This window comes from Sitophilus oryzae, unplaced genomic scaffold (assembly GCF_002938485.1).
Source record: "Sitophilus oryzae breed Bouriz unplaced genomic scaffold, Soryzae_2.0 scaffold_1498_pilon_pilon, whole genome shotgun sequence".
Classification (NCBI taxonomy): domain Eukaryota; kingdom Metazoa; phylum Arthropoda; class Insecta; order Coleoptera; family Curculionidae; genus Sitophilus; species Sitophilus oryzae.
The window spans coordinates 2,834,951-2,862,375 of record NW_022146167.1 but is presented as its reverse complement, the minus strand read 5'-3'; the positions used below and the strand labels follow the sequence as shown (position 1 = coordinate 2,862,375).

Below are 27,425 nucleotides of genomic sequence, written 5' to 3'. Positions count from 1 at the left end.
TTTTGGAGTATTCTCCAGGAAGTTGTCCGACAGAAGCGGCAACAAAATGGAGAAGTTTAATTTTCTGAAAGTTGTAGTGTTTGTTATTGTTATATTTATACAGAGAATCAGGTAAGAGCTTTTTTTAATTAATTTTATATTGCTTTCTATAATTCTTTTTCGTATATAACTTTCGTAGTACAATATGATCGAACTAAATGGCGTCAGCGGAAAATTATATGGGGAATGTCGTCGATCGTCATTTCAAAGTCAACTAACGTCGTTTTTTTTCGATCATATGAACCGCTGTTCTGAAAAATTCATTTTTTAACTAATTTTAATTTTTATACTATTATTTTATTTTTTTATTAATATACCGGGTGCGTCTCAAAAGTGGCTCACCCCTATAACTTTTTAATTTTTTCAGATAAAAAAACGATATTTAGTATATTAGTATATGACATAAATTAGGAGTGATTGACATATTCGATTGTTTTTGGTTACTTCCTGTTTCACCGGAAATGACTACAACTTTTGATTTTTAAATGGCAGCTCCGGTATTTTTTTACTTTATTCGATAGAAAATGACGTTCTGAATAGAATAGTCAACTTTTGACATTCTCGTTTAATAAAAAATCGTATTTTAAAATTCAATCTAGAGTGCCATGGCTATGTTAAAAACACTAATTCTTAATCAAGGAGCCTTGGAAAAATATATTTAATCGTCTAATGTTTTTAGTGTCTTGTCCTGGCCAGTCAGAAAATACTCAACTTGTATTTTTAATCAAATCTCAATTTTTTCAAATTTGCTTATTAGCATATTTAGAAAAAGCAATTTTTTATGAATAATTTGGTACTAAACAATTGGTATTTCGAGTCAAATTGTCGTTATGAACCGCATTTGACAATAATTTCAAATAAACCATATGCGAAAATGTAAAAAATTGGCATATGATATGTCATTCTATTCAGAGTGTCATTTTCTATCAAATAAAGTAAAAAAAATATACCGAGGGTGCCATTTAAAAATCAAAAGTTGTAGTCATTTCCGGTGAAACAGGAAGTGACCGAAAACAGTTGAATACGTCAATCAATCCTAATTTATGTCATATATTAGCATACCCTATCTCGTATTTTTAACCGAAGAAATAAAAAAGTTATAGGGTTGAGCTACTTTTGAGACGCACCCGGTATATACCTCTACAGGATGAGTCTTAAATAAGTACAAATATTGTCAAGGCTGGTAGATCTCGATAATAGACACATATTTTCTCTGTACAGTTTTTCAAATAAGTTCAAAATAACCGAGTAATTCAAGTTTCAAGATTTAAAAAAAATGATTTATATTTAAAAATTTTGAAGGCTACCGGATTTTTTCTGCATCCCTTTTAGTGCCATAACCATGGTAATATCAGAGATTATGAAATTATAACGTGGTAAAATTTCCGGTGAATAGGCAGTTCCAAAAAGTTTTTTAAAATATACAGGAAAATTTAAAAGAAAATGTACGATTTTTAGCATCTTTTTTTTGCGAAAAAAACCGTGTAATAAAAATTTCAAATTCTGTAATATGTTCCTGGAGTCGAAATATTCCACCTCTAAAAATATTTGCACTTAATTAAGACTCACCCTGTATCCCCCTGCAATCATATCTAAATTTACTTTTACCTCCACTAATAGTTTTATTAAATTATTTATTATAAAATACCTACTATACAGGGTGTTACTATACATCTCTGAATTTATTTCTGATACTAATTTTTTCACACTGTTAAGTGAATTTCACATTTTAAAGCCCTCCTGTATACTATACACAGTCTTCAAAAAATACAGCCAAATTTAAGGGAGTTTGATTCCTCATTAAAAAGAATTCCTCTAAAAAGTTCCTCTAAACATAGACCTGGAAATGGAGACTTTTATCGATACGAGATGTTAAACTTTAAAAAAAATATTTTTTTTGTTTCAATGCTACTTATAACGTATAGCAAATTCAGAAAAATAATGAACTTATTGTTTAAAAAGTTTTAATATGCTGAATCTTCAAAGCTATGCATTTCCGGGCCCATGTTTATAGAACCTTTTTTTCATATTTTTTAATGAAGAACCACCCCCTAAAATTTGGCCATGTAATTTTCGCACACCCAGTATATGTTTTCAGTATATTTACTAACAAATTTCTATTCAAATAAAACCGTATGATCGAAAAAAAACGGGTCGTCAGCGATGGCTATGAAATGAAGACTGCTGTTATTTTATATGTAAATTTATTGGGAAATGTCATCGATCGTCATTTTCTAGCCAACCGGACGCCGTTTTTTTTCGATCATACGGTACTATGCTGTTTAAATATTCTTTAATAAAATTGTGAATCTTTACAACATTATTACATTAGGTGTATCAAATTTGAAAATCAAAACTAATTGTAGTCAAGTTTTTTTCATTAAAAAACATAACCATACAGTAACATCGAAAAAAAAAACGGCGTCAACTTACCTTAGCACTCACAATCAATAACATTCTCCATATAATGTTACATATAAAATATTATTGATAGTAGATAAGTAAGATAACTTAACGCCGTTTTATTTTTGATCATATACAGTATGTATAATAATTTTATTTTACAGGTCAGAGGGTTATATTCCCCAATTTTTGAAAACAAAATACGGTGGTCTGGATTCCTTCGGAGGGTAAACCACATACTTTTTACCTTTTCCCACTTTTTCTTATAGTGAAAATTTATATTTTTAGAAGTACCTTGTCTAGTACCAAAACTAAATCATCCTATAGCAGCGGAGGTTATAATTTTGGAAGTGGTGTTTACGATAATCAACCTGACCCTTATGGAGGGGCACTAGGTTTGACCAAGACGAAAACAAAATTTAAAACCAAAACTAAGACCAAGTTTGGATCATATTCTGGAGGTATAATAAACAACGTTATTTATCACTGATTGGCCAATACAAATTGCTTAAAAAATCAAGAAAATCGACACACTGGAACAAAATATATCGAACTTAAAAAGTATGTCCTTTTTTATGCTGGCTAGTGTGTTTACTAGTATTTTACGGTATTTTGCTGTCTTAAAATTTTGTTAGACGTATATTTATTTGTGTATCACAATGCCAGGTATCAATTCAATGACAGTATTGTTTCAAGTATTTCTTTAATAACTTACCAGGTTGATGTTTTAGAAGGAATTAAACTAAAGCATCTTTATTTTTGATGTTAAATAGGTTGTACCGGTACTCCTGAGCCTGTTATGAACGCTGGCATGAGATGTTCATCCCATGGCCGATGTAAAGTAGAATGCGAGTCCAATTATCAATTTCCAAATGGAAAAAACGATTTAATGCTCAAGTGTGTCGGTGGTCAATGGAAACCAGTGGATGAAAGTTGGGAAGCCGTACCTTCATGTCAACGTAAGTTGGAACATCGTTTAGAATTATCAACAATTGTCATTCCCTAGCCCTATTTAACGCCGTTTTTTTTTCGATCATACGGTACTACTACACATATGGATCGCAATAAAGTCGTTATGTTTTAAACATTTTAAAAATAAGTGTAAACCTGTTTAAAATACTATTACTTCTTTTAAACTTGCTTTAAATATTTGTTTACAATTATTTATACCATGTTTTAAATATGGTTGGTGTGTAGGTGTTTTTTTTTCAATAAAAAGTAAGAAACTTTTTCTATCAACTAAATTTCTACACAATCGACCTTAGTTTTCAGCTTTTTTTCAACTTTGCTATTTAAACATGTCCCTTATTTTTATAATAAATGATTGGAAAGTTGAAAAAAACACGTTTATGTTATAATTTTTGACACTTTAAACAAATAAATAATGTTTACAAAATTATTTATACAAAAGTTATAAACTTTTTTGTTCGAAAATGCAGAGAACGCGGAAATCCTAAAAAAAACATTAAATCTAAAATGGGGGACACTTACCATATCAAATATATGAGCAAGACTGTGATTTTGTTATCTACTTATCTAATAGAAACTAATTATTGTATCAAAAGGTGTCAAAAGTTTCGAGTCTGTATTTTTTTGTTGAAAAAATCTAAATTTATTGGTCTATAATGACGTGAAAATGAAGATCGTTGACATTTTATGTGTACAATTATTTTGGAAATGTCATCGAACGTCTTCTCCAAGCTGTCTCGATGCCGCTTTTCTTTCACTGAGAGTTGAAATGAAAACGGCATGATTCATTTGTTGAAATTAAATTAAGACATCGGCAATAATTTTATTAGGTGGCCATGCTTGATATTCTGTCAAATTGTTATCATATTGTTATAACAAAATTATTTATTGTCAAGGTGCCGATAAAAGTGCTGTTTGAATCAAAGAGTGTAAAAAAATAGTTTGAATAGTCTGATAAATATATTTAAGATTTTTTTTCTGTATTTGTTTAGTATGCAGTCAAATCGAAGAATGCTTTGAGATAGATTATATGTTAATTTTCAGCAATTTGTTTACCCGAATGCCAGAACAATGGAATTTGTATTGAGCCGAACCAGTGTCAATGCCCTGAAAGTTTTTCAGGTCCTCAGTGCCAGTTTGAGAACAAACCTTGCCTGAATTACCCTATTTTGCCTAAAAATTCCAGAAGATCATGTAGATCCACGTAAGTATTATTTCTGTAATCACATATGCATACATATAAGTAAATTCTTCATAATAAAGATCATTAACAACATAGTTACATAATGGTTTATATTTCTTAATTTTTCATTAGTTTTATATACAAGCTTAATTATTTTATGTGTGAACAAAATAAAGGAATCATACTTAAAAATATCTTCATAGATATACAGGGTGAATTAAAAATATTTTTACACTAAATTTGTGTTAAGTTGTGTTGTTTAATCAGTAGATTTGTCATAAAAATTTTATGCTTGATTAAATTTTCTATATATCTAAAGCCCCTTAAAACATGTTTTCTTCAAATTTTAGCCAATGCACTATAGAGTGTATGCCAAACTACCAGTTCCCAGATGGTTCAACCATCACAACCATGACGTGTAAAAATGGTTTGTGGGTTCCTATGAAAAATCAGTGGATTACTGTTCCCGATTGCCAAGGTACAAAATAAACAATAATAATAGTATTAAAATTATGGCAACATTTCTTTTTTTCTGTCTTTTTTACTTAAATGTTACATTTTTTATGTAGCTACTTGTTCACCACCATGCCTAAATGGAGGAAACTGCCTTTCCTTCAACTACTGTCAATGCCCTCAAGATTTTCGAGGACCTCAATGTCAATATAGTAAGATCAAATTTTAAAAATATTTCTTAACTTATTTATAAGCTGTGATCACATAAAACTGAAGTCACAGTAAGCCTAGAATCGGAATTTAAGTTAAAAACACTTCAGTAATAGACATAGTAAATCTTTTAACTCTTCTGCTTACTCTGATGTCGTTTTTATTCGATCATACGATTTATTAAAATTAATTTTTACAGGTATCGATGTGTGTAGCGTTAAAAAACTACAATTCAATGGAGGATATAATTGTTCTGGCGATATGACCTCGTTTGGTTGTAGTTTATCCTGTCCAGAAGGGATAGCTTTCCAGTTTGAGCCTGAACCAGTTTATACTTGTCTGTATTCTACTGGAGAATTCCAGCCTAGTCCTATACCCCAGTGTGTTTATCGTAAGTTTTAAAACTATGGTTTCTCTAATATACAGGGTGGCGCCTCTCATACGTCGCGGAGGCTCCAAGGAGAACGACAGTTTGTATTGAAATTAAATTTTCTAAAAACATGTGGTTTAATTCAGAGCACTTTTTAAAAATATAGAGAGTTCTACAGGGTGTCTCCAAAAAAAGTTACATATCAAAGTTGTGTTTTTTGTAATATATATATATTAATTGATTTTTGGATTCTGGGAGAAAAATAAAGGTGAGTTTTATAACAGAAGTATATGACTAAAATGTAAGGTTTTTGACATATTTAACATTTTCTAGAAATAAAGAACAATTTTTAAATTGCAATAAAAGCTACCTAAATTGGAATTTACCCGGTATAGCCTAATATATAGTTAAACTAACTCTTGTACTTTAAATCAAATTAAAACTTGATCCAAAAAGTTATACAGGGTGAGACAAAATTAATATTAAAAATTGGTCACCTTTAAAAGCATGTTACTCTTTTATTTTAAATGGAACACCCAGTATATTATTCCGATATTCAATGGAGAATTCATGTCTCTTCAAAATATTATTAAGGTTGTCTACCCCTCAAACAAAGATTTTCGTAGATTAAGGAATATGTGATTTGATTCACATGATTCGATCTGAGTATATATCTATTATTTGATAAAATCTAGGTGGCTGTGATATGTTTGACGTTACTTCAACATAGCTGTCTAATTAGACCAATTACAGTTATCATTTTGTGTCAGTTAACAAAAGGTATATCACACAGCCACCTAGATTTTTTCAAATAATAAAGATCTACAGACGCAAAATCATAAAAATTAAAATATCTAGGAAAATCTTTATCTGACGGGTAGGCAACCTTAATAATATTTTGAAGATATATAAATTCCACATTGAACACCGGAAAAATATACTGGATGTTCCGTTTAAAATAAAGGAGTAACTTGCTTTTTAAAGTGACTAATGTTTTATATTAATTTTGTCTCACCCTGTATAACTTTTCGGGTAAAAATTCAATTTAGTTTAACATACAATGGTTACTGTAATTAAATATCAGGCTATACAAGGTCAACTAAAATTTAGGTAGTTTTTATCGAACTTTAAAATTTACTCTTCATTTTCACAAAATGTGAAATATGTCAAAATCCTTAGATTTTAGGTATATGCTTCTTTAATAAAACTCACCTTTATTTTTTTCCTAGAATCCGAAAATCAATTAATATATAGAGTGTTCCATTAGAAAAAACACAACTTTAATGTGTAACTTTTTTTGGGGACACTCTGCATAGTTCTATATATTTTTATAAAATGCTTTCAGTTAACCTACATATGCTGCCAAAATTTCATTTCGATATAAACTACCGTTTTCCTTGGAACTTCAGCGGCGTATGAGAGGCGCCACCTTGTATGTACTTTATTATATGATTTGTTCTTCGAGGTGTAGTTTATTAAAATTATTGGAATGATTTAATTTATATTTTTTTCAGCATCAAATTACAATATAGTATCTCAGGGATCCAGCTCAAACAGCATGCAATCAAATGTTCATTCTTTTATTCACGAATATTTTCCAAAACATCATTCCTTTTCAACTTTTTCTCCTCAGGAAGATGAAGAAGCTTTATTTGAAATAAACAGAAACAAACACTTGAAGCCTCAGTATCAAATAGTAAGTTTATATTTTTTTATTTTCTTTATAATAATTAATTTATTTATTTTATTGCATACATAAAACGTTATATAAATTTTATTGAAGACCAATCTACATATATAAAACGAAAAAGAAATTTTATAATTATTAAAGGTAAATTTAGTTAGAAGGTAGGCTAGTTGTGCTGATGACTGAAGTTCGAGACTTAGAACAACTTAGATTTCAATAAAAAAAACGCTAAAAAAGTGGAGTCGGCTGATTATTTACCTATGAAACGTAACTCCTGGCTCTTTCTTATCGCTGCTGCTTTTACACTTGAAAGCTGAACAACTAATCACCATTGTAATAAAGTTTATACAAAGTTTACTATACACAATAGAATTTTAGTAAAACATTCATTCAAAATTTACATTATACAAAATAAATGTAAATGTTGTATAATGTAAATTATTAGTAGTTATTAGTAGGTAGTAGTTGGGTACTTGTGCTGGTGATTTAGGTTTGAGACTCACGTAAACAAGGAGGTTTTGTTAATTTAGAAATTAAGCCTATTTATATAAAAATGAATTTAATTTTAACATTGGTAAAATATTAACACAAAATATACCAAATTTATTTTGTAATTTTTAATATTTAATAAATACAAAATTTTATTTTTATTTGAGTTTGTGGTTAAAATTAGCTGTTCACGATGTTTATTAATTTAGTTTTGTTGATTATAATTTTTATACATAACTGAGTTGGACATGATACACCTCTTACACTACGCTAAGATAAATTCACAATTTTTTGTGTTGTTTTATTTTAATTTGACAAAATACATACATAATTAGCAACAGCAACAGTTTTTTGAATAAATATACAGTGTGTCAAAACCCTATATCATTTTATTGTCATTTTTTCATTTATTATATTATATTTTTCTTATCTACCTATTATATTATATTTTTCTTATCTAAACCAAAGAGAGATTCAAATTTTATGCAAAAATAATTATTTTTTTTATTTCATCTTCTTTCAGAATATTCCTGAACAACTTTTAAATGAATCCCACCAAGGTGTATTTCCCACTTTATCATATGGTGAAATTTCCAACGAAATTGTAGACCTAGTTCCTAAACCTGGATCTTGCTTCACGTGGTCTGGCAGCCATTTTAAAACCTTTGATGGCAAAGTTTACAGGTACGTCTTTATTATTTCAAATAATTGTCCAATAATTTTTATAGTTATATCGCAAATACAAATTTATTGTTGCAGTTTTGATTCCAAATGTCCCCATATCTTCTTTAAAGACGCCATAGATGGAACATTCAGTGTAATCGTTCAAAACCACCCAGAATGCTATAAAGGCCCTTCATCTATGGGATGCTCTAAGATTATTAAGATATATTATCAAGATAAAGAATATTTCTTAAAAAGATCAGGTAGTTTTCATTGAAAATGAAAATCTTAAACTTATATAGTGCACTAAATTAATTGTTATTAATTATTATGTATAAATGTTTTAGATGAAGGATTGCCTATTTTTGCCTCGACCAAGAAAGTCTTGCCTATTCCTGGACAGTTGCCAGGAATCAGAGTGACAATGGCCGCTAACTATATAGTTTTGTCGTTGGATTCTATTGGTGTAACGATCAAGTGGGATGGTCAACAATTAGTACATGCTGAGGTATACTAAATATTGTCAATTAATTGCAGATTCTAATAATTGTTTTCAATTAAATTTGCTACCAGTTGAAATATGATTCCAGGTAAAAGAAAGTATGTGGAATAGGACTGAAGGTCTCTGTGGCAGAATGGATGGTGATATTGAGAACGATATGTTAACCAAAGAAGGGCATGTTGCCAAATCAGTAATCACCATGGCGTCCAGCTGGAAAATAGATGATTTGGAAGGTTAGTTCTATTTTTTTTTATTATTCTTATTTTTTTTGTTTCTTTTTTCTTATTCCTCTTTATTTTTCTTTATTTATTTTTAACTGATTTTTGTAGTTTTCTTTTTTTTTCTTATTTCCCCCTTCTTTTCTTTATTTATTTTTAGTTGATTTTTTGTAGTTTTCCAAATGGAATTTAATATACCGGGTATTTTTCAAAAATTACTTGCCCCCATAACTTTTTTATTTTTTTAGATAAAAAACGGGATTTGGCATATTAGTATAACACAACACATATGTATAATAACACATATGTATATCAGAATTTATTGACATAAATTTGTTTTGGTTACTTCCTGTTTCACCGGAAATGATTACAACTTTTGACATTGTCGCTTAAAAAAAGTGTGCAATGGCGGTGTTCATATATGAACAAAGCCATTGCAGTCTAGATTGAAATTTAAAATACTATTTTTTAACTGAAAATGTCCAGAAATTGACATGTGCTATGTCATTCTACTCAGAATGTCATTTTCTATCAAATAAAGTAAAAAAATACTGAAAGTACCATTTAAAAATCAAAAGTTGTAGACATTTCCGTTGAAACAAGAAGACCGAAACTATTTGAATACATCAGTCAATCATGATTTATGTCATATACTAACATACCAAATCTCGTTGTTTTATCTGAAAAAATAAAAACGTTATAGGAATGAGCCAGTGCTACACCTTGTGTAGGTGTTTCTATTAAAAAAATGGAAGTTATCAGCTACTTACGGATAAATCGGTGCTAGAAAAAAAAATAGTGCTAGAAAGTGGAAAATGCTTCAAACATCTGGAAATATCCTTATCTTGAAACATGCAAATTTGTTTATTTTTTCCCTTTAATAAACTACTTCCATGAAATACCCTGTATATTTAACATTTTTTTGTAGAGCCCTGTATCGATACACTCGTCGACGAACACAGTTGCAACGTCAACAGCATAAATGGCGAACTAGGCAGAGATGCTACTCATTTTTGTACAAAAATACTCTCAGACTCCAGGTTTTCAGCTTGCTCAAATGTAACAACCACTCCATTTTCTTAAAATTCACCCATTTTGATCAAATATTTTACCATTTTCAGGCTGTTGATATCACATCTTTATTAGAATCATGCAGATGGGACTACTGTAACTGCCCTCATCACAACGATCCTTCCGAGTGTACATGCGAAACTTTGGAGGTTTATATTAGGGACTGTACACATAAAGGTGTTAAAGGCCTGACCCAATGGAGAGATGAAAATACTTGCCGTATGTGTTCTAAATCTTTTTTTATAATTTTTTTATTTTATTTGATTTTTAGCTATGAAATGTACTGGCGGTAAGGTTTATATGAACTGCGGACCTAAAAAAGGACAGGCTATGTGTGGGGCTGTCTCTATTCTTCCAGAAGTGGGAGATACTTGTATTGAAGGATGTTATTGTCCAGAAGGTATACTTTTTTTTATTTATACCGGGTGCGTCTCAAAAATTGTTTTTGGTCACTTTCTGTTTCACCGGAAATGACAACAACTTTTGATTTTTAAATGGCATCCTCGGTATATTTTTACTTTATTCGATAGAAAATGACACTCTCTGAATAGAATGACATATCATATATCAACTATTGACATTTTCGCTTTAAGAAAAGATCGTATTTTAAATTTCAATCTAGAGTCCATTGGCTGTGCTAAAAACACTAATTTTTAATCAAGGAGCCTTGGAAAAATTAATTTAATCTTGTAATGTTTTTCGTGTCTTTTCCTGAACGGTTAAAAGCTGCACAAATCGTATTTTTAATCATATCACAATTTTTTACAAATGGAACAAGAGTGGCTCATTAGCATATTATTTAGAAAAAGCATTTTTTTATGAATAATTTGGAACACTTGGTATTTCAAGTCAAATTGTTGTACAAACGCCATGTTACAATTTCAAATAATGCATATGCGAAAATGTAAAAAGTTGACCTATGATATGACATTCTATTCAGAGTGTTATTTTCTATCAAATAAAGTAAAAAAATACCTGGGGTGCCATTTAAAAATCAAAAGTTGTAGTCATTTTCGGTGAACCAGGAAGTGACCAAAAACAATTGAATACGTCAATCAATCCTAATTTATGTCATATACTAACATATCAAATCTCGTTTTTTTATCTGAAAAACTAAAAATGTTATAGGGGTGAGCCATTTTTGAGACACACCCGGTATATTGACTCAACGAAAGATAAAACTAGCAAATTATTGTGTCTACCTACTTTAAATTTTAATACGTTCTAAAAAAAGGAAATAAGAATATAACCTTGTAACATTTTAAAAAGCTCACCCTGTATATTTTAGGTACTGTTTTACATGACAACAAATGCATTACCAGAGACCAGTGTCCTTGTAAACTTAGGGGAAAAAGTTTTTCTCCTGGATCTTCAATTCCAAAAGACTGTAACACTTGCACTTGCAATAACGGAGAATGGGAATGTACCCAAGTAAGAAGCAGTTTTACCAAAAAATTCTATTTTTCTACAACACATTTGATACAATTAGAGTATTCATATTTTAATTTTTTTGTATTTTTTGGTAATTTCTAGGTTTCTTGTGGTGCTAGGTGTGGTGCAGTTGGGGATCCTCATTACATCACCTTTGATGGTAAACGTTTTGATTTTATGGGTCAGTGTTCGTATTATCTCATGAAAACTGACAACTTCAGTATTGAAGCTGAAAATGTTGCTTGTGCAGGAGCTATATCCGAAGCTATGAACTTCCCCGTTAGCGTATCTGCAGGTAAGTCAAATTAACCGCTTATACAGGGTGTTTACTAAGATAAGTATAATTTACTTATTTATTTTTTATATTTTCATATTCAATTAAATATCAATGAAATATGATTTTTCTTATAAAATTATGCATACAGGTTGAGTCCTAAATATGTGCAAATATTTTCAGGGCTGGTAGATCTCGATAAAAGAAATATATTTTCTCTTTACCGTTTTTCAAATAAGTCCAAAACAACCGAAATATTTTTTTACTTTAAAAATATCAAAAAAATTATTTGTTGCTTAAATTTTGAGAACCACTGGATCTTTTCTGAGTTTTCTTTTCTGTGAAATTCTTGTACTACCTATGTTGTCATATTATTAAGAAATTATGTTTTTTAACTCTGATAAGACTCTGATAATATAATACCAAATTTTCAAAAAAAAAATACGCAAAAAAAACCTCATAATCGTGTTCCTGGGGTCGTAATGTACTACCCCTAAAATAGTGGCACTTATTTAAGACTCATCCTGTATAAAAAATCAGCCCTAGTATGAACCTTAGAAACTTAAATGCCTTGTATCTATATATATATATATATATATATATATATATATATATATATATATATATATATATATATATATATATATATATATATATATATATATATATATATATATATATATATATATATATATATATATATATTTAATTGAGATTGCTTAGCTGCTTACTTTATAATTATTTCTTTTTTTAGGTTTACCATCTTGTACCAAAACTGTGACAATAAGAATTAACGGACAAGTCATAAAACTGAAACAAAATCACGATGTTGTTGTGAATGGCATAGATATAACGAAGATTCCTCATAATGTGGCTGGAGTTAACATTAGAGCAGTATCTTCGATATTCTTACAGGTTTATATTGAATATTACTTAAAAATTTACCAATGCTTAGGGTTTATAAATGGGACACTCTGTATATTTATTATACCATATGAACATATCGAAAATAATTAAATCATATTGTTAAAGTGATATTTTAAAAAGTCAATAACTCGGAAACGGTTGGTATGACATTGTGTGTATTTCGATTTTTGCTTACAATTGAAGGAAGAACCGAAATATGCAATAATATACAGGGAGTCCCATTTAAAAAAAATGAAACTTTGATATGCCTCGTCTTTATGACCGACCTTGTATACTTAAATTTATTACCCGCTAATAGATATTTATAAACCCTATAACTTTATATTTAAAAATTTGGTTTATGTAAAATAGAAATAAATATTTTGGGGAAAAATCACAGCTTATATAGTACCAGCTGGCCATCTTCGCTTGTTTCTGTCAATTTTTATACACATGACAGCAGTCAGAGCACCAATCTTGATCGTTTTTTTAAACGAAGCTTTAACGTAGTGCTAAATCTTATTTGTTATACAGCATACAAGTAAAACAATCTCCGAATTGTCACGGGGTTTTTAACAAGTTTTTAACAACTGTCTCCTCAGTGAACACCTCAGTAGATTGAAGCTAAGAAACAACGGAGAATACAGATTCGGTGGGGAAATTGGGAAAACACCAAAACACCTCATCACTGAGTGCGCCGAGATGACAACCATTCGTGCCATAAACTTGGGTACGACTGACATCGGAGATAGAGAACTAACCTCAGTAAAACCGTCTCAGATACTGGTTTTTCTCAAAGCTCTGAGATTGTTTGATGAGTTAGATAGATCTATAAGGTCGCGGTGATTAACATACGATAGGCGAATATTTAAGTAAATATTCTACAAGTCGGCAAGCTGGTTACAAGTTTTACAGGCTGTGATAAAATGTTTTGTAATAAAAAACAAACCTATTTTTACTGATTTTAGACAGAACTTCCTAACGGAATTGAAGTTTGGTGGGACGGAATGACTCGAGTTTACATTGACCTTCCAGCAAATTTCAAAGACAAAACCAGAGGTCTTTGTGGGACATTTAACAGCAACCAAAAAGACGACTTTTTAACACCTGATGATGATATTGAACAATCTGTTATCGCTTTTGCCAATAAATGGAAAACAGAAGAAATGTGTAACGATGTTCCAGAAGTGTTGTCTAACCATCCGTGTGATGTCAATCTACATAAGAAAGTCGCAGCTGAGAAGCACTGTTCAAAACTCAGATCAGACCTGTTCAAAGATTGTCACTGGTAATGTGTATGATTTGTGTTTTGAAATATATCTAAAAATTATCTAAAATTTATCGAAAAGATCATAAGATCGAAAAAAAAACAGCGTCAAAGACAGCTGGGGAATGACAATCGATAATAATTTTGCCGAGGTCAATCTGTACATAACATTTACTAAAAATTAACATAAAACTTGTCAAGAAAATAGAAAGAAAAAGAAAAAAAAACAAAGAAAACGAAAAAAGAAGAAAACGAAGAAAGAAATATTAAAAAAGGATAAAACGTTTCCAGACACACATATCTATTTCTAAAAAAATATTTTTTCTCGAATTTTAAAATAATTTTTACTCAATATAAAAATAAATTACGACTTTGTAAAAGCCAACTGGCTGTAAGCGCCATTAAAAAATAAAGAAGAGTACGGGCCAAGTAAATAACATCTAGGGCTTGACCTCGCCAAAATTATCATCGATTGTCATTTCCCAGCAGTCTTTGACGCCGTTTTTTTATCTTGCGGTATTATAGTATGTTCGGATCATAGTATAGTCTGTCCAACAAGTGAGGGAAGATTTCGACATACGACTTCTAATAAAGACAGACCCAACTGTCACTGTCATGGATTCTCTCGTCGGACAGACTATAGATTGTAAATATTAATAAAATTGGATATTATGCAATTAATATATGCAATTACACAAAAATATTTTTTCTATTTCAGGTATGTTGATCCAGAACAGTTTTATCAAGACTGTATGTACGATATGTGCTCTTGCGAATTTAAAATTTCAAAGTGCTTGTGCCCCACGTTGTCCGCATATGCTCTAGAATGTTCTAGCAAAGGTAGCTTACCGTATAATCAGCGTATCTAACGAAAGAACATATTACTTTCATCAATATATGTTCAAAAAATAGACAGGAAAATCAATCTATAGTTTATATCAAATAAACTTTTAGTCACGTGATTAAGCTTGACCGGTACTTTTACATATTTTCTTTCAATCAAAATATTTAAGGAAATAAAAATAAATTAATTATAAATATATAAACAGTTATTATTTACATTAATAAAGCTTACCTTCTTAACAGCATTTAATAGAAATAAGGAGCTATTACTACCGCTTTCCCGTTCAAAATATTCTAATAATGTTGCGATGATTTTTTTACGGCTATTAATCTATCTTGTACACTTCGCACTAAAACAGATTCTAAAAAGAACAATGTTCGACTGCAAGGTCTGCTAGTAAACATTTTTAAGCTTAAATTATCACAACACTATTTATTTAAACCAAAAACTCTTAATACAAAACTAAAGTGTCAAAACGAATGACAATGTTAGGAAATAAATAAATAAATATGACAACTTGACATTTTTTACAGCAGAGCTGGTAATCCCTAGCGGGAAATTTAAATTCCAGTTAGTCAGCCCGGCGCCGAATATGTCCATGGTTGGCAACAATGAATTTAAAAAAGGCGCCCTCGATTACGTAACAAAAAGTTTAGTTGATATCAAATATACTTTTAAATTAAAATGAAAAAATAATAGACAATTACTGGTCATATATTCTTTCGCTAATTAGGCTATATTTAATTTTAGATCGTATATATGAACTATAAAAATAAATATATTAACTAAAGTGTAATGTGCTATATACTTTAATACAGTTAAATTTTCTTTTTGATAGGAGTCAAAATTGACTGGAGAAACGAAGTAAGAGAGTGTGGAATTCACTGTCCTGGCGGCCAAAAATACCAAGTTTGTGGCAATGCCTGTACAAGAACTTGCAATGAGATTTCTCTAAGACCAGACTGTAAGAGACAGTGCGTTGAGGGTTGTAACTGTCCAGAAGGAGAAGCCTTAGGTAATAAAATTCCGTCGAATAAAAATGATTTCTTTTTAATTTTGTTATTGGTTTTATCACTTTATGCAAAATGTCAAAATCTAGAAAGATATTGCGTCAGCATTTTTGAATCTATTACTTCTGGTAAAAACAATTTAAGATAAGTCAATTTTATGAATTTTACTTAGTTATTCCAGTAGCCTAACTGTATTTTTGTTGAGTCTATTACCCTACTTTATATTTTAACACATTTTAAACAAAATTAGAACGCCACTGATAAACCAGAATTTATTTCAGCCATATTAAACCCCCTTCGAAGTCTCGCTAATGTTATTGATTAGGTATACTCTTTCCCTAGTTTTTTATTCAATGTAAGCTTCATTTTGAAAACTGGTATTTATTTTTGTTTCTATTTATATTTTTTAGATGACAATGGCGAATGTATTCCGATTGGTCAGTGCAAATGTCAACATGAAGGACTAGATTTTCCAGCTGGATATAAAGAAATACGACCAGGAACTAAAGGGCTTGAACTATGCACATGTCTACATGCTATTTGGCAATGTAAACTGGCTACAATAGCAGAAATCCAAGATTTTCCTAGAGCCAATGATCTCAAAGCCAAATGTGACTCCTCAAGGTAAAAACAGTGAAATAAATGACTGAAATGAATGAGAAAAAAATCACAATAAAATATCATGACTTAATTTTATTTATTTTTAATGTTTCGTTACAAGGAATTTTGAATTTACTACATGCGAAGATGTTGAACCAGTGACCTGCAAAAACATGCACAAGAATGATCATTTTTCACCAACTGTCTGTCATGCTGGGTGCAAGTGCAAAGAAGGATATGTGTTGGACTCCAGAAACAAGATATGTGTCAAACCGACTGATTGTCCCTGTCAGCATGGTGGTAGAAGTTATAAGGAGAAATCCATAGGTAAGACTCTCGTTGGGTACTCGTATTATATACAGTGTGAGCAAAATCTTCTTTAATTTTGTACTGTTTATTTTAATTACCGGTGAAAAATTATACCTTCTAATGATAAATAAAATTTGGATTATAATTTTAGTTCAAAACGAATGCAACACGTGCACGTGCAAAAACGGCAAATGGTCTTGCACTGATAGACAGTGCACGGCAGAATGCAGTGCTTGGGGCGATTCGCACTACAAAACCTTCGATGGGAAGCATTTTGACTATCAGGGACAATGCGACTATGTTTTGGCCAAAGGAAACTTAGAATCTGATACTTTCGATGTCACTATTCAGAACGTACCTTGTGGATCTTTAGGTACCAGTTGCTCTAAAAGTGTGACTATCAGGTATCTAATACATTTATTTATTTTATTTCATTACTAAATAAGCGTATTATACTTATACAGGGTGTCCGGAAATTAATGCAACAAAATTTTGTCATAGATTCTTGAAAAAAAATAGGTGACCCGTATTTTTTTACCGTATTTTGGCGAGTGGCCCCCCTTTTAGGATTTACAGCCCCCTGAATTTCGCCCCTAAAAAGGTTTTATTTTTAATATCTCAGCGCCCTATTGGACGAAAATCACTAAATTTGGTACACGTTGTTTTACCATAAAATTACATTTTTTTATGCTATTAACTTTTTTTTATTTTCATCAGTGGCGTGCCTACGGTATTTAAACTAAATATTATTGAAGAAAAAAATGGTATGCCACTGTTTTTTTCTAAAATAAAAATTATTTTTAAAATCTACATTAAATTTGGAACAAATTTTATTTCTTAACTTTTTTTTGGGATGACGCACCGTTTTCGCGTAAAAAAATAAAAACCATTTTCGTACATGACTAAATCGCTAAAATTTTACCGTAAATTTCAATGGCAAACTTAAGTTTAAAATAATTTTTTATTTTCCAAAATCCTGTTTTTATTACCTAAGTGCGAACCAAAATGCCCAAAAATCTAAATTGCCGTTTTTTTAAATTTTACTATGAAAATTTACATTAAAATTTTAGCGATTTGGTCATGTATGAAAATGGTTTTTATTTTTTTACGCGAAAACGGTGCGTCGTACCAAAAAAAGTCAAGAGATCAAATTTGTTGGGAAATCATACGGGATGATCGAAAAAAAAACGGCGTCCAGTTGGCTTGGGAATGACGATCGATGACATTCCCCATATAATTTTACATACAAAAGCTATGCGATCTTCATTTAATAGTCATCGCTGACGTAGTTTTTTTTCGATCATACGGTACTTATTTTATTTATTTGTAAAAATTCCAGGATCATTTCTGGAGACGATAATGAAGTAATAACACTGACCAAGGACAAATCTGTTCCCAAATTCGTCACCAAAAAACACGTCACCATAAGAGAAATAGGATTATTTGTGATTGTAGAAGCACCTGATTTGGGTTTGGTAGTTCATTGGGACAAAGGTACTATTAAGTATATTTTATATTCTCAGTTGCGATTAAAATTGATTTTTTCTGTTTGTATTGTTACCGAAATATTGGAACTCTCTGTATATTTTGTAGGCCTACTTTGGAAAAATAAATTCTCCAAATTTTTTGTCACAAAAACTATGCGATGTATCGTTTTTTTTACAAATGACGAAAAATGTAATAAATACTAGAGGGACCATTTTACGAAAAGAAAATCTGTGAAATTAAACAAGGAAACAAAAATTAAAACGAAAAGAAAATCTGTGAAAGAAAATCTGTTTTTGAACCCACCTCCCAAGGAAGGTAGCAAATGGCACTTGAGCTGGGAAAACCCCCCGATAAATAGAAAATAAATAAATAATTAATATGTATTAAGAAATGTATTGTTATATTTTATTAACGTGTCATATCTTCAAGGTTATAATTAAAAATAATAAATCACCATTCACCATTTTGTCAAGATGTATGATTAAAATAAATATAGAAAATTAACTCCCTTTAAAATATATAACCGTAACACTGTCATCGGTGGAATTGGAAAAATATTTATAGTACTAAAATTTATGCAGGGGTGGGGAGTAGTTTCACCCTTCCCGTACTTTTCTTAATTTTGTGAAAGTCAAATGTTAAAAGCACTTAACCAAAACATAGACATTCAAAATATCCATTCAAATCGGAATAACGTTCTTAAAATATCTGAAATATTTTTATTTTTTTAAAATTTTGTTGCCCTCACAGCGGACAAACGAAGCACTTTTTATAGAGGTAAATTGTATGCAATGAACTTATTTTTGATTCCAAAAAATACGAGTAGTTTTATGTCCACGGCATATTGGGACACCCTGTCCTTACTTTTATAATAATTTACACAATTTGTCATGTCAGGATTAACTTTTTATTTATTAAAACAATTTAGATATTATATTTTATCTTATTATTTAAAAATCTTTTATATGTTTAAAGTACCAGAATTGAATTTGTATACAAGGGCAAGTGTCTCTAAGGCGGAAGAATAAAAATGAAGAAATAAATCATATATCCTCTGGTTTTGCACGACTATACATAAGGAACTAAAAGGAACAAAAAATATTTTGACCTGTGAGGATCCAAGAATGTTAGAACAAAAATTAAAAGCAAAAAGCAGACAGGCTGTATTTCGTTGCAAAACCGAAAGGTGAACCAGACCGGTAAACTACGGTAAAGAGCGGTTCCTGAAAAGCATCGGTTTGATACGGAACAGTTTGGTAAAATACTGGAAACGTCAAATGTTGACGTTTTCTAAATTTCAATGTCTCATAAAATTTATCTTTTATGCATTTTTAATGTACCTGTTCTCTGCTTTTACGTTTGCTTCTTCTTTTCAATGGAGTTTAATATTGAAAAGTACTTTATTAATAAACTGTTAAGCCCGTTAGACAGCTCAAGTGAAGATTTGCAGGTCCAATATTAAAATAGATGAATAATAAATAAACAAATCTAATCAATATTTATATTTTTATAGCTTACAAAACATTCACGATTACTTGTTGTCTTGTTGTTTGATTTGGTTTGGTTTTTAAATGTTCCTGACTTTAACAAACAATAATGGCTGCATGATAAGTTTAAATGGTCCTAAAAAATCATTCTATTTAGTTAATGAAATTTATTTACCTTTACTGCCTACCTCCATTACTTTTGGATGTATACAAAATATTATTACAAATTTTAGAAATTAAATGAGAATTTCACTAATCTAATATTTGCTTGATTTCTGACAAACAAAACCAGAAAAACCAGCCTTCTCGCGCTGGTTAGTTTGGTACAGTTATAACCATAGGTTATAACCGATTTTTCAAGGAACCGTGTTCCGTAATAAAGAAAAACTTTCAGGAAACCGATAGAATCGGAACATAAAACCATAACTAAAGGTAAACAACAGAATACACCTACTGTGAACTAAATGAGAAACAATAACTGTCATTGTCATGCATTCTCGCATTTGCAAACTATATTACTTTTATCATTATTTTGCATACTTTTTTATGGAAACACTTTCTTTGTAAAGACAATATAGATATATTTTTATAAAACGTTTAAGGTACCAGAGTATACGTAAAAGTGGATCAAGATGGAAAAACAAAATTAAAGGACTGTGTAGCTACAACGATAACGAAAGCTTCCAAACTCCCTCTGGCGGCCTTTCTGAAGCATCTGCCAAAATTTCGGGGACTCACAGGTCAGATTATGCTTCTGTATTTTAGGAAAATAATGGTAAAATGTATTTAGATTGCAGGAGTACTGTCCTGAGGCTGGAAGTGGAGGACACTTGCGCTGAACGTCCTGATAGAAAAGTGTGGGCTTTGAAGAAATGTGGGTGTTAAAGAGTTCTGTTTGTCATTCAGAAGTACCATTGGATGCGTATTTCGATAGGTGAGTTTAGCTAGATAAGTTTCATATTGTAAAAATATTGTTTTTTATGGCCTACTTGTAATTTTTGTGCCTATGTTTGAGAGTTTAACTTATATTAACAGTTTGTAATTACAATTTGAGATTTTAACTTGTTTTTCAAAATGGTAATTGTTTTACACTTTTAGTTTATCAATTTTTGCTACGGTGTAATTTTACTGTATTTTGATTTGAATTATATGCAGGTGTTCTTGATTAATTTAGAGTTTTTATTTAGGGATTCGACTAACAAAAATATAAATTTCTATGTTTAATTTCTATCCTTAATTTCATCTTTACCCATTTTAATATAAACGATAGCAAGGACCTTTAAACGTGCATTTTGTGACATATTTCATCATATTTAACCAAGCATGTCTCATTTGTAGAATACATATTACAAATATGACTGCATATTGACTTTGGGTTAACTTTGTATTTAAATGATTGTAACTAAGAAAACAACTAAAAATTTTTGGAAAATGTCTCATTTTATACATGAATCCTATATAACTTATTTTTTCAGATGTGTATTTGACGCATGCGCTTGCGACCAAGGGAGGTGACTGCCAATGTCTGCACAGCACTCGCAGCATATGCTCAGGAATGTAACAACAGAGGTGCTCCCTGTTAAATGGAGAAGTCCAGCAACTTTGTCTGTCCAATGTGACGAGGCGTTGTTCCACGTACACTCACTGTATGAGCACCTGTCCTCATGAGACTTGTGACAACTTCCTGACCAATAGTAAACTGACTAAAATTGTGGAGAGGATACTTGTGTGGAAGGCTGTAATCCCAAGCATAGATCATGTTACCCTGAATGAATCTTATACAGATTGTGTTCCTAGAAATACATACAAACAAAATAGCAGGTACGTTTCATTGTCACCATCGTAGATAAAAAGCAAGTTTAGATTGGAAAGTGCCCATAAGGACAATGTAAATACTATTTGGCTTATTCTTACAGCGGGATTTGTTCTCCAAAGCTTTAAGATAATTTCAGACGGTTCGGTTTTCAAAATTATGTAAATATTTATTCAAATTTATTATTTTTTTAAATTTTAAATAAAATACAGTGTCTGATACCTAGTAATATCCCCCTATTATAATTTTGCTTATTTTAATATGATAAACTGAAGAAGAACTAACGTTATTTGAACAGGTTTCTTCCTTAGCCCCGACAATAGCATCATTTAAAGTTTGGTAATTTCGCGACTTAATAATTGTTCTTAATTCTGCGTTTCTAAGACCATTTGCAAATGTACTGATAGCGATTTTCTCATTTACTCCTCGTAAGACTGACAAAGCATCATCGTCATTATTTGCCTGAGTTAAAGTTAAGTCAACCATAACATTCTCGATAGACTCCGCGTACTCATCGATAGATTTGCCGTCTTGTTACGCATAATGCAATTGAGTGGATAAAGCCGATACAGATTTTTTAGCAAGTAAGAAACGTTTCATGTCTTCAATTAAATCAACAACACTATTATAAGCTTTATTTAACCTGCACTTAGCGTTTTGGTTTAACTTGGCCTTTAAAATATATTTAACTAGCAAAGGTTTACTGGATTGATCTAAATGTTCGCTATATAATTCGATGGCATCAAGTAATTGTTTAGTAGCCTCCTCAGACCCATTCATGGGTAACAAGGACGCTGCTGTGCGTAAATCAATTTTTCACCCGCATTTTCAATATTTCTAACACTACTATTCTTAATAACTACACAATTTTTTATTCTACTAGTTAGGATTGTACGGGCTCGAAAAAGAGTTTGATTTGTTGCCTCAAAATATTCTTTAAATTTTTTGTCAATATTTTCTGGACTGCAGCCTTCTTTTAATTTACTAAATTGCTTTTCTAATAATTCTAATTCAGATAATATTTTATTATTTCTTTCTAAATTTCCCCGTCTCTCTTCCGGTTCCTTAGTAACTTTTTCAAGAAACTTTTTGACGATCACGTACAATTCCTTAACTACTTCTAAATTTACACTACTCATAAAAATCTAAAATCAACTCATAATAACTAACTTTAAATCCCGTATTACTACTTACTAAACTAAACTAGCTCTTGACTTCTTCTAATTTCGGATCTTATTTTCCTCTCCAAAGTTTTCTTTAATTTTTGGTATCCATACGCAAAAACTACTGCCAAAACTAGACAGAAGGAGATGATTCCTAAAATTTCACTCCAACTGAGTGAAAACCACCATACCATTGCTAACGCCACCACTGTTGCCGGCAGTTAATAAATACTTCCTCCTTGGATTGATTATGCCCCCATTCTTTTACCATAGTCTTCCTAAAATATCCCAAAGCATGCAGTAGCTTGGGGTCGCCATGTAATGTTCTTATTTGGGTTCGCAATTACATGCTCTGAAGGAAACTTTAAGACTATATAAAAAAACCAACTTTATTTCGAATAACTATTACAATATGTTCTTGTGTAAATCTTAATAGTAATTGAATTCGGTTAACCCTAATTCGCATATCGCGCGACATCCAATAATGCATAGTTGCATTCCTAATATTATATAAACAACTAATTCTAAACATATAATATAACTGGCCTTAATTAACTTAACTTAAGAAATACTTATATCTAAACTATTATGTACAGGGTGTAATAATATTTATACACTACAGCATATAAGAAACAAACTTTATTTTATATAAGGACTTGTATGAAACACAATTATACAACAATTATAAGTTTTATTATATTTATTTACAACAATTATAAGTTTTGGCGGCAAGCCGAGCATTCCAATCTAAACTTGTTTCCTTTATCTACGTGTCACATACAGTATCATTATATACAGGATGTTCCAGAACAAGTGCGAAAAACTTTAAGGTTGTTATATTAAGTTGAACTTAAATTAAGAATATTAAAAAATAATTATATTTAAAAATCTTATTGCTTATCTAGGGTTAATAGTACTCATCGTATTATCTCCATGATGTGGCTAATATTATGATCCTTCTATAAAATTTAAAATAAGGCTAAATTTTTGTATTTTTGTCAATATTAAAATTGTTAAACCTGTCTTAATAAATGTATATCTTAATAGTTTTTTTGTTTATATGTCCGGATACAGGATCTTTAAAAATAAAAATAAATTTTTAACGCTTTTATATCACGCTAAAATATATACTATTGTTTGTTTTACTATGCATCAACATTATTTCATGTTGTTTTATCTCCTTGTTCAATAAAAAATGCAGAGTTAGACGGAGTAACATACTACGAAGGTGACCTGGTTGAAGAGGATGATTGTCACAGCTGTTACTGTTCCAGAGGCGAGAAAATATGCAAAGGACAACCTTGCAGTACCACAGAATTTCTAGAATACACCACAGAACAAAACGAACAAACCGTACAATGTACATCAGGATGGACCAGTTGGCTCAATCAAGATAAAGCAAGTATTTTTTGAATATTCTCGAATAGTTTTATGGATAGAGACATTTATGGATAGGTTGTTTAAAACCAAACCAAATTAATTTATACTACTATGTACATCATTTGTTCTTTTTCTTCAATATTAAGGGAGTTCATTTGTCAGAAACACTGCGTTGGACTCCAGAAACAAGATATGTGTCAAACCGACTGATTGTCCCTGTCAGCATGGTGGTAGAAGTTATAAGGAGAAATCCATAGGTAAGACTCTCGTTGGGTACTCTTATTATATACAGTGTGAGCAACTTAGTTCAAAACGAATGCAACACGTGCACGTGCAAAAACGGCAAATGGTCATGCACTGATAGGCAGTGCACGGCAGAGTGCAGTGCTTGGGGTGATTCGCACTACAAAACTTTCGATGGGAAGCATTTTGACTATCAGGGACAATGCGACTATGTTTTGGCCAAAGGAAACTTGGAATCTGATACTTTCGATGTCACTATTCAGAACGTACCTTGTGGATCTTTGGGTACCAGTTGCTCTAAAAGTGTGACTATCAGGTATCTAATACATTTATTTATTTTATTTCATTGCTACATAAGCGTATTATACTTACATATTTTAATCCATGACTAATTTACATATATAAAATGCTAATGTTTATCTGTGTCGTCTCTACTGAAGTAACGACTTGCTCTAGAAAGTTGCTTTTTTTACTAAAAGATAGCTTTTAGTAAATTGGCTCTTCTAAAAACTGTCGTCGCCGGATTTTTTGTTTTTCATTTAATTAAAAAAATAAAAAGTATTTTCTTTCTGACGTCGCGTCGTGGCGGATGCGCCAGGCTTCAACTAGTTTTAAAATAATCTTTTAATAATAATATTTTTTCAAATAGATTTTTCTGATTCGTTACTTAATTCTAATATACTTATTTTATTTATTTGTAAAAATTCCAGGATCATTTCTGGAGACGATAATGAAGTAATAACACTGACCAAGGACAAATCTGTTCCCAAATTCGTTACCAAAAAACACGTCACCATAAGAGAAATAGGATTATTTGTGATTGTAGAAGCACCTGATTTGGGTTTGGTAGTTCATTGGGACAAAGGTACTATTAAGTATATTTTATATTCTCAGTTGCGATTAAAATTGATTTTTTCTGTTTATATTGTTACCGAAATATTGGAACTCCCTGTATATTTTGTAGGCCTACTTTGGAAAAATAAATTCTCCAAATTTTTTGTCACAAAAACTATGCGATGTATCGTTTTTTTACAAATGACGAAAAATGTAATAAATACTAGAGGGACCATTTTACGAAAAGAAATTCTGTGAAATTAAACGAAAAAAAAAATTAAAACGAAAAGAAAATCTGTGAAAGAAAAATCTGTTTTGAACCCACCTCCCAAACCGGAAGGTAGCAAATGGCGCCCGAGCAGGAAAACCCCCGATAAATAGAAAATAAATAAATAATTAATATGTATTAAGAAATGTATTGTTATATTTTATTAACGTGTCATCTTCAAGGATATAATTAAAAATAATAAATCACCACATTCACCATTTTGTCAAGATGTATGATTAAAATAAATATAAGAAAATTAACTCCCCTTTAAAATATATAACCGTAACACTGTCATCGGTGGAATTGGAAAATATTTATAGTACTAAAATTTATGCAGGGGTGGGAGTAGTTTTCACCCTTCCCGTACTTTTTCTTAATTTTTGTGAAAGTCAAATGTTAAAGCACTTAACAAAACATAGACATTCAAAATATCATTCAAATCGGAATAACGTTCTTAAAATATCTGAAATATTTTTTATTTTTTTAAATTTTGTTGCCCTCTAGCGGACAAACGAAGCACTTTTTTATAGAGGTAAATTGTATGCAATGAACTTATTTTGATTCCAAAAATACGAGTAGTTTTATGTCCACGGCATATTGGGACACCCTGTATATTACTTTTATAATAATTTACACAATTTGTCATGTCAGGATTAACTTTTATTTATTAAAACAATTTAGATATTATATTTTTATCTTATTATTTAAAAATCTTTTTATATGTTTAAAGTACCAGGGTAATTTGTATACAGGGCAAGTGTCTCTAAGGCGGAAGAATAAAAATGAAAATAAATCATATATCCTCTGGTTTGCACGACTATACATAAGGAACTAAAAAGGAACAAAAAAATATTTTGACCTGTGAGATCCAAAGAATGTTAGAACAAAAAATTAAGCAAGCAATTTAGGCTGTATTTCGTTGCAAAACCAGGCGAACCAGACCGGTAAACTACGGTAAAGAGCGGTTCCTGAAAAACATCGGTTTGATACGGAACAGTTTGGTAAAATACTGAAAACGTCAAATGTTGACGTTTTCTAAATTTCAATACCTCTCGAATTTCAATTTATCTTTTATGCATTTTTAACGTACTTATACTATGCTTTTACGTTTGCTTCTTCTTTTCAGTGGAGTTTAATATTGAAAAGTACTTTATTAATAAACTGTTAAACTCGTTAAACAGTTCAAGTGAAGATTTGCAGGTTCAATATTAAAACAGATCAATAATAAATAAACAAATCTAATCAATATTTATATTTTTATAGCTTACAAAACATTCACGATTAATTGTTGTCTTGTTTTTCATGTTTTCTTTAAATGTTCCTGACTTTAAGAAACAATGGCTGCATGATAAGCTTAAATGGTCCTAAAAAGTCATTTCATTTAGTTAATGAAATTTATTTACCTTTACTGCTTACATCCATTGCTTTTTGATGTAAATACAAAATAATATTACAAATTTTAGAAATTAAATGAGTATTTCACTCGAACTTCCAATATTAGCTTGATTTCTGTCACATAAATGACATTGATTGACAAATAAAACCAGAAAAACTAGCCTTCTCGCGCTGGTTAGTTTGGTGACAGTTATAACCATAGGTTATAACCGAATTTTTCAGGAACCGTGTTCCGTAATAAGAAAACTTTCAGGAAACCGATAGAATCGGAACATAAAACCATAACTAAGGTTAGCAACGGAATACACCTACTGTGAACTAAAATGAGAAACAATAACTGTCATTGTCATGCATTCTCGCATTTGCAAACTATATTACTTTATCATTATTTGCATAATTTTTTATGTCATGAAACACTTTTCTTTGTAAAAAGACAATATAGATATATTTTTTATA

At 30.5% G+C, this 27,425-nt stretch overlaps 1 protein-coding gene across 1 annotated transcript in view; it reads left to right on the top strand.

Annotated features, from left to right (window-relative positions):
- The window catches only part of LOC115877756 (hemocytin), a 60,933-nt gene continuing 33,508 nt past the window's right edge, over positions 1 to 27,425 (top strand). Inside the window, exons 1-27 of the mRNA XM_030894060.1 lie at positions 1 to 111; positions 2,607 to 2,669; positions 2,731 to 2,903; positions 3,216 to 3,401; positions 4,456 to 4,615; positions 4,945 to 5,072; positions 5,164 to 5,259; positions 5,457 to 5,648; positions 7,142 to 7,323; positions 8,327 to 8,487; positions 8,563 to 8,729; positions 8,814 to 8,974; positions 9,057 to 9,201; positions 10,115 to 10,245; positions 10,308 to 10,476; positions 10,529 to 10,657; positions 11,546 to 11,688; positions 11,791 to 11,983; positions 12,717 to 12,877; positions 13,837 to 14,156; positions 14,854 to 14,975; positions 15,818 to 15,994; positions 16,400 to 16,613; positions 16,711 to 16,886; positions 24,457 to 24,486; positions 24,536 to 24,788; positions 25,183 to 25,337. Of these exons, the coding sequence (XP_030749920.1) occupies positions 47 to 111; positions 2,607 to 2,669; positions 2,731 to 2,903; positions 3,216 to 3,401; positions 4,456 to 4,615; positions 4,945 to 5,072; positions 5,164 to 5,259; positions 5,457 to 5,648; positions 7,142 to 7,323; positions 8,327 to 8,487; positions 8,563 to 8,729; positions 8,814 to 8,974; positions 9,057 to 9,201; positions 10,115 to 10,245; positions 10,308 to 10,476; positions 10,529 to 10,657; positions 11,546 to 11,688; positions 11,791 to 11,983; positions 12,717 to 12,877; positions 13,837 to 14,156; positions 14,854 to 14,975; positions 15,818 to 15,994; positions 16,400 to 16,613; positions 16,711 to 16,886; positions 24,457 to 24,486; positions 24,536 to 24,788; positions 25,183 to 25,337 (4,252 nt within the window). The 5' untranslated portion in view covers positions 1 to 46. The remainder of the gene's footprint in view (positions 112 to 2,606; positions 2,670 to 2,730; positions 2,904 to 3,215; positions 3,402 to 4,455; positions 4,616 to 4,944; positions 5,073 to 5,163; positions 5,260 to 5,456; positions 5,649 to 7,141; positions 7,324 to 8,326; positions 8,488 to 8,562; positions 8,730 to 8,813; positions 8,975 to 9,056; positions 9,202 to 10,114; positions 10,246 to 10,307; positions 10,477 to 10,528; positions 10,658 to 11,545; positions 11,689 to 11,790; positions 11,984 to 12,716; positions 12,878 to 13,836; positions 14,157 to 14,853; positions 14,976 to 15,817; positions 15,995 to 16,399; positions 16,614 to 16,710; positions 16,887 to 24,456; positions 24,487 to 24,535; positions 24,789 to 25,182; positions 25,338 to 27,425) is intronic.